At 41.3% G+C, this 8,436-nt stretch overlaps 1 protein-coding gene across 1 annotated transcript; it reads left to right on the top strand.

Annotated features, from left to right (window-relative positions):
* The first annotated feature begins 3,026 nt into the window (after nucleotides 1-3,026).
* Nucleotides 3,027-7,317, top strand: LOC127556783 (E3 ubiquitin-protein ligase TRIM39-like). Its single transcript, XM_051990215.1, has 2 exons — nucleotides 3,027-5,913; nucleotides 6,746-7,317. Exons 1-2 carry the CDS (start codon nucleotides 5,883-5,885, stop codon nucleotides 7,141-7,143), a joined length of 429 nt encoding a protein of 142 aa, XP_051846175.1. The 5' UTR covers nucleotides 3,027-5,882; the 3' UTR covers nucleotides 7,144-7,317.
* Nucleotides 7,318-8,436: the final 1,119 nt, after the last annotated feature.

Genomic DNA, 8,436 nt, shown 5'->3' with positions numbered 1-8,436 from the left:
GGAGGGGATAACTCTCTGATTAGTCCAGTACTTTGAGATTCATGTCTCACATATTATCTGTCTTTTATTATTATTATTGTTATCATTTTTCCTGAGGCAATTGGGGTTAAGTGAGTTGTCCAGGGTCACAAAGTTAGGAAGTGTAATTGTCTAAGACCAGATTTGATCTTCCTGATTTCAGGGCTGGTGCTCTATCCATTGTACCACCTAGTTGCCTCCAGTCTATCTCTTCTTAAAAATGACTTGGGTTATTGAAAGTCATTGCTTGCAGTGAGTACACTTATGAAGTTTTGTATATTTAGTGTGGTCACAAGCTGCAGTGATTCTTACATTCCTAGTTGTGTTTATACATGTGTGTATGTCTTTTTGTGTATATGTTTATCTTCTTCAGATGTCGACACTGGGTTCAGAATAAATGAGATGAGTAAAAAGCTGGGAATTTTTGTGGAAGAACACGACCTGCGAAGATTCATGAATGATGGTCCCTTTGACTTCAATTTGAAGGAATTGCATAATTTTATTCTCAAAGAAGATAAATATCCAAAGAGTGATTGTGAACTGTATGAAATTGGAAAGAGATTCCGATGGACTTCTGTTCTAAATCACGGGAAGAAAATGACCTCAGGAAGTGATTACCTTCAAGGTAGTGAATACAAGAAAGGCTTCACTGAAGAGGTACAGCCTTTAATTCCAGGTAATCAATGGGATATAGCTGGGAAGTGCAGTTCAGGCCTCAATGGCCATCAGAAAAGTGATACTGAAGAAATGCTTTCCATAAGTAATAATGATGAGAAGGCTGTCAGTCAGAACTCTAATGTCCTTACTCATCAGCAAATGCATATTGGAAAAGAACCTGAGGAACATAATGTATGGGAAGTATCCTCATCTTATCTCTCATATCTTCCTTACTGTCCTGGAATTAAAAGATCTGGATGTTGTGATCAATGTGGGAAAGCCTTTGGTTGGAATCCAGCTCTTGCTAGCTCGCAGAAGGCTCATACTGGAGAGGTGACTTATAAATGTACTGAATGTGGGAGAGCTTTCAATCATAGATCATTCCTGCTTAATTATCAGAGAATCCACCCTAAAGAGGACCCTTATTTAAGTCTTAAGTGTGGAAAGCCTTACATATGCAATCAATGTGGGAAAACTTACAAATATCTCCCGTCTAGCAAAACATGAGAAAACCCACACTGGAGAGAAACCTTTTAAATGTAATCAGTGTGGAAAGACTTTCATACAGAGTGCCCATGTTGCTTTACACCAAAGAATCCACATTGAAAAGAAATCTTTTAAATGTAATCAATGTGAAAAGACTTTCACATGCAGTTCCAGTCTTGCTGCACATAACAGAATCCACAGTAGAGAGAAACCTTTTAAATGTAATCAGTGTGGAAAGGCTTTTAAATGAACTGGTCATCTTGCTGCACATCAGAGAATCCACACTGGAGAGAAATCTTTTAAATATAATCGGTGTGGAAAGGCTTTTATATCCAGCTCTTATCTTGCTAGACATAGGAGAATACACACTGGAGTGAAACTTTTTAAATGTAATCAGTGTGGAAAGGATTTCTTTTTTTTTTTTTTCTATATTTTAAGTCAAATTATTTCAGTTGCCTTTCCTTATCCATGACAATTTTTTTAAAATTTTTTATTTAATAATTACTTTATATTGACAGAATCCATGCCAGGGTAATTTTTTTACAACATTATCCCTTGCACTCGTTTCTGTTCCGATTTTTCCCCTCCCTCCCCTAGATGGCAAGCAGTTTTATATATGTTAGATATGTTGCAGTATATCCTAGATACAATATATGTTTGCAGAACCGAACTGTTCTCTTGTTGCACAGGGAGAATTGGATTCAGAAGGTAAAAATAACCCGGGAAGAAAAACAAAAATGTAGATAGTTCACATTCGTTTCCCAGTGTTCTTTCTTTGGGTGTAGCTGCTTCTGTCCGTCATTTATCAATTTAAACTCAGTTAGGTCTCTTTGTCAAAGAAATGTGTGGAAAGGATTTCACACAGAGTTCCAATCTTGCTACACATCAAAGAATTCACACAGGAGAGAAACCTTTTAAATGTAATCAGTGTGGAAAGGATTTTATATCCAGCTCCAATCTTGCTAGACATGAGAGAATACACACTGGAGTGAAACTTTTTAAATGTAAACAATGTGGAAAGGCTTTCATCAGGAGTGCCATTCTTGCTGCACATCAGAGAATCCATACTGGAGAGAAACCTTTTAAATGTAATCAGTGTGGAAAGGCCTTCACACAGAGTTCCAGTCTTGCTGTACATAAAAGAATTCACACAGGAGAGAAACTTTTTAAATGTAATCAATGTGGAAAGGCCTTTATATCCAGCTCCCATCTTGCTAGACATCACAGAATCCACACCACAGTGAAACCTTTTTTTTGAAGACTTTTTTTTTTGTTTGTTTCTGTTTTATCTATTTTGGGTATTACAGATTAGCAGTGGGAACTATACGAGCCATAGGGTTGTTCCTCCCCTGATCCTCTAATCTAAAATAATAAGGAAGGCATTATTACAGTAATGATCCATGCAATAGAATAGAAGGACTGAGAAAGCATTGAAAAATGTTTTATTAAATCCATTACAACTGAAAAAAGAAAATCCGGCTTTGCAGATTTGTTTCTTGACATATTTTTCTATTTTCTGTAAATTTAAAATGTTCATTTGATTTCATTTGTATGAATTTTAAAATTAAAAAAGAAATCAGATATTGATGGTTTCCTGTTATTTTCACCAGTGTTGAAGGTATTACAAGAAATCATACAATTATTTTCATGACATTCTCTCTTTTAAGTTTAGATCTTGAATCAAGAATTCTCCTAGCTATATTTGTAGATTATACCTAACACTTTACTTTTATTTTAAAAACAAATATTTTTATAGAAAAAAAAAAATCCTTGTACATCTCTTACCTATCTGAAATAGAGAATGACCAAAAAAAGCAAATCTTCCCATTATAAATGTTAATAATCGATGCAAAATTCCAGTTCTGTCTAATCCCAAAATATATTCATCTCAAATATATTCTTGAACAATTTTTATTTAGGAGATGCCATGAATCTTTTTCATTCTAATCTCTGGCATCTTTGTCATGTCTTTTTTTTTTTTCAGTGTCATTCATTCAAAATTGAGGTAGAATTCCCTTTCCTATCTTTTTTTTTTTTTTTTTTTTGGCTAAAGAAATGGGGGTTAAGTGACTTGCCCAACTCGGAAGTGTTAAATGTCTGAGGCCAGATTTGAACTTAAATCCTACTGGCTATCTATTCTATGGACTGCATCACCTAGCTTGTCCTCCCTTTCCTATTTTTTAAATGATTAATTTCATTTTCTGTGCCTTTTTCTTTCTTTCTTTCTTTTTTTTTTTTTTAATAACTTTTTATTGACAGAACCCATGCCAGGGTAATTTTTTACAGCATTTTCCCTTGCACTCACTTCTGTTCCGATTTTTCCCCTCCCTCCCTCCACCCCCTCCCCCAGATGGCAAGCAGTCCTTTACATGTTAAATAGGTCACAGTATATCCCAGATACAATATATGTGTGCAGAACCGAACAGTTCTCTTGTTGCACAGGGAGAATTGGATTCAGAAGGTATAAATAACTGGAGAAGAAAAACAAAAACGCAAGCATTTTATATTCATTTCCCAGTGTTCTTTCTTTGGGTGTAGCTGCTTTTGTCCATCCTTGATCAATTGAACCTGAATTAGCTCTCTTTATCAAAGACATCCACTTCCATCAGAATACATCCTCAAACAGTATCGTTGTTGAGGTAAATAATGATCTCCTGGTTCTGCTCATTTCACTTAGCATCAGTTCATGTAAGTCTCTCCAAGCCTCTTTGTATTTATCCTGCTGGTCATTCCTTACAGAACAATAATATTCCATGCAATTCACATACCACAATTTACTCAACCATTCTCCAATTGATGGGCATCCACTCATTTTCCAGTTTCTAGCCACTACAAACAGGGCTGCCACAAACATTTTGGCACATACAGGTCCCTTTCCCTTCTTTAGTATCTCTTTGGGGTATAAGTCCAGTAGAAACACTGCTGGATCAAAGGGTATGCACAGTTTGATAACTTTTTGATCTATGCCTTTTTCTTGAAAAGATTTTTCACTTTCTCCTCTTTATCTTTCTCATCATTGAAACCTTTTAATTTTGGATTCATGGAACATACACTAAGTTAGATCTTTTACATTCTCTGTGAATGCCTTACATTAGGAATTTGGGGGCATTTCGGTTTCTGTTTTCTTTTTTTTTTTTTTTAATTATTTATTTTATATTTTGCCTCAGTTACATCCAGATCTAATTTTTTTACATTTGTTTTTTGATTTTTGAGTTCTAGGTTCTTTCCCTTATTCTCACCCACAATGATGAAATTACAAGTGACATTATGTAAAACATTTCCATAAAAGTCAAGTTGTGATGGGGGCAGCTAGTTGGTGCAGTGGATAGGGCACCAGGTCAAATGTGATGGGATTCTGTCACCATATATTGGGGAAACGGAGTTTAGGACCCCAAAAGTATATTTGGGTTATGGCAAGGTGTCTCAGAAGCAAATGTGAATTTAGATGACCAGCTCCAGAAACAAAGCTTTTCTTATGCTGCCCGTGGCAGGCTAAAACCATATGAACTTTAATTAAGAAAAGGGAATTTAGTAGCCTTCAAGGCGGGAAGACACAACATAAGGCACAAGAAGACATTAAGGGATGAATGTGAATCCTGGGGGATCTGACACTGTTAAGAGGTACATCTGTGTAAAGTGGGTTGGGTCTGGGGAGAAAGGGGTAATAACTGGGGAATCAGGAAGGGCCTCTTTGCAGAAGTAGCCTCTGAGCAGAGCCCAAAAGGGAGGCAGAGGGGGAAGGCAGGCACACCTTGGATACAGGGACAGCCCTGGTTGTGTTACCAAGCAGGAAGATCGATTATTACTGAAGGGCAAGAGTGAGTGGGAGGCCAGTGTGGCTGCAACAGAAGGGAAAGGGACCTGTATGTGCATGAATGTGTGTGGCAGCCCCCTTTGTAGTGGCCAAAAACTGGAAACTGAGTAGATGCCCATCAACTAGAGAATGGCTGAATAAACTGTGGTAAATGAATATTATGGAATATTATTGTTCTCTAAGAAATGACCAACAGGATGATTTCAGAAAGGCCTGGAGAGACTTACATGAACTGATGTTGAATGAAACGAGCAGGGCCAGGAGATCCTTATATAATTCAACAACAATACTATATGATGATCAATTCTGATGGACATGGCCCTCTTCAGCAATGAGATGAACCAAATCAGTTCCAATGGAGCAGTAATGAACTGAACCAGCTACACCCGGCGAAAGAACTCTGGGAGATGACTAAGAACCATTACATTGAATTCCCAACCCCGATATTTTTGCCTGCCTGCATTTTGCATTTCCTTCACAGGCTAATTGTATAATATTTCAGAGCTTTTTGTACAGCAAAATAACGGTTTGGTCATGTATACTTATTGTGTATCTAATTTATACTTTAATAAATGGTCATCCTGCCATCTAGTGGAAGGAGTGGGGGGGAAAGAGATGAAAAATTGGAACAAAAGGTTTGACAATTGTCAATGCTGTAAAATTACCCATAAATATAACTTGTAAATAAAAAGCTATTAAAAAAAATTTTTTTTTAAAAAGAATCCTACTTTAAGCTTCTGAAAAGGTGTGATTTCCCAGAGTTCACACTTCCCACAGGTGAGAATTTCTGTCCTCAGAGGAGTGGATAAAGTTTGCCAGAACCTGAGAGATAGACCTTCCTGGAGGCAGACCCAGCCAACAGAGGCAGCAGCATAGAGCAGCTGAGGAACTCAGCCATTGAAGAGACATGGAGAATGGTGGCACTCTTGCTGGTGAAGGTAAGTACCTGCAGGGAGTATGTTCTGTGAATTAGGGCTTTCCTGGGTCCCAGTTTTGGACTCGTATGTAAGCTGAGAGACGTGAGAGCCCTGTTTCCTTAGCTGAACTCTGGAATTCATTGCCATATTCATGTTAATGGAATGGACTTGATGGATTTGGAAAGAGAGACTCTGAGTACTGACTGAGGTCAAGAGTGGGAGGGGCTACTAGCACCCCTCAGACATAGGCAATTTTTCTGCTACCCACAAAATGTCTGAGAAATGGCACCCTTTCCTTGGAACCTGGGTCCTTCCGTGCTAGGGCTGACTCCTTTTCAGGAGCTCAGGCTATGTGAGGAAAGGTGCTCAAGTGTTGGGGGACTTGGCAGTGGAATCAGTGAGAATAAAGAACAAGTGCACACAAGGAATAGTCCTCAAAACTTCTGCTTCCCGGGCTCAAATCACTCTATGAGACATCCTGTAGGGGTCCTGTGTGACTTCTGCCATCCAGGAGTCCTGGGAATTACTAGATGAGGGACTTTAGGGAAGTCACATCTCCCTTTTCTCCTCCTGAATCATGAAGGACTTGGTCTGGCTGATCTTCCCCTCCTTTCATCTCAGCACCTCATCTCCCTGTTGGAGTCCCATCCCTTCTTGTGCTGAGAGAGCACTAGTTGTGTGTGTGGGCACCAGTCCTGGTCCTCCCAGAGCCTCCTTTGGGCTTGTGGACAGTGGCACTCATGCACTGTGTCCTGCCTCCATCCCTGGGTTTGATCATAGGGAAAAGTACAGGAGAAAAGGGAGCTCTTTGTGGTGCTGATTCTCTTCTCTTTGTGACTTCTTTGTCTTGTAGGAGCTAAAAGTGACTGGAGCCTGTCCAAGGGCCTACAAGACCTCCTGACCTGCCCAATCTGCAAGGACTATTTCAGTGACCCTATAACAGAGGATTCTGGGAACACCTTCTGCCGGAATTGCCTCCCTCCAAAATCCCAGCCTTCATACCTCCATACCAACAGGAAGATGCAGAGCATGGTACAGGTGGCCAAGAAGCTAAAGCCTTGCCTGGAGCAGTCCCAGGCCCTCAGAGAGGGATGGTGCCCCGAGCATCAAGAGTGCTTGAAGTTTTTCTGTAGAGAAGATAATGAGAAAATCTGCATTGTGTGCAGATACTCCATCCTTCACCAGGGCCATACCCTGACCCAGCTGCAAGGCCTCTACCCAAAACAAGAGGTAAATCAGACAGCCCAGTGATCTTCTGGGGCAAACAAAGTGAAGAAGCCTGTGTTGTGGCTTTCAGGAGAAGGAAGAAGTCAGCAGGGGAACTGCAGGGACTCCCAGGGAAGCTAACAAGGTTTGTATTAGAACTATTCCTACACAGCCTATTACACAAGGATTCTCTTTTATAGGAGATCATAAGACTCTGCGCTACAGGGGGCACAAATGCCTTTTATACCCAGGTTATGATGCAGAACATGGGAAGAGAGGATCCCTCTTGGCAAGGGACTTCCAGAGAGACTCACCAATGCTTTCAATGTGGCAAAGTAGGGCATCTGAAAGCTCAAAGTTGGCACAGAGATAGAGTGAGAACACAGGGTGAGAGAACAAGGTGCTAACTCAGTGGGATTGATTATACAATGGTTATCTAGTTTAGCTTGGTGATTATAGTTCTCTACTTCAGTATGATTAATTAAACCTTACAAGAAATAATGGTTCCTTAATGATAGAATTGGTTTATACTCAGGATTCTGCATATACTCTGGGACAAACTCAGCCAGAGACTCAGAGAAGACAGAGGACTGGAGGCGGGAGCTCAAGCTCTCAGAGCCAAGGAGAGAAATTCATTCTATCTCCCACCTTTGTGGTGGCTGGAGGCTGGAGCACAAGAAAGAGATCATCAGGGTGTTCCTCCTGCCTCCCCCACAGAAACCAAGATACATTCTGCAGGACCCCCAGAACGCTATCCCGGGCCCAGGCAGGGAGACAAGACTCTGAAGGAGATACAAAAGATTTTGGACTTTAACACCTGGCTATACTGGGGGTGATTATTCAGCTGAAACAAAGGCTGCTCCAGAGACCTCCAGAAAACCAACCAGAACACTACACCCTGCTGCCAGCCCTGCCAGGGGCCCCCCAGCTCTGACAGGAAGACGCTTCCTGGGCTCTCTTGGAAGCCCCCTGGGCTGATGCTGCTCAGCTTTGTGGAGGGACTGCCTCTTAGCCCCGGATCTTCCGCGCTGAGGAAAGGACTTTGCTCCTAAAAGCGCCAGCGGGGACGTGAAAAGTAAAAACACACGTGGGGGTTTTACCCTCTTCTCCACGGGGCTGAAGGAGGCGCTTAAAGGGGGGCCAGAGACCCGCGTTTCAGGGGGGCAGCTTGGAGGGAGGCTCACTCCCCCCCACGGACGGAGGGATGAGCGGCTGTCCCGGGGGAAATGTCCAAAGGAGCAGAAACGGCATCAAACCCGCGGCGGGGCCTGAGAGGGCTGAGCAAGAGCGGGTTCTCTCCCTGTGCCCCTCACTGAGGGGGGGAGGGGGAAGGGCGCA

Source organism: Antechinus flavipes, chromosome 3 (genome assembly GCF_016432865.1).
Source record: "Antechinus flavipes isolate AdamAnt ecotype Samford, QLD, Australia chromosome 3, AdamAnt_v2, whole genome shotgun sequence".
NCBI classification, from domain to species: Eukaryota; Metazoa; Chordata; class Mammalia; order Dasyuromorphia; family Dasyuridae; genus Antechinus; species Antechinus flavipes.
This window is presented reverse-complemented; position numbering and strand designations above follow the sequence as displayed.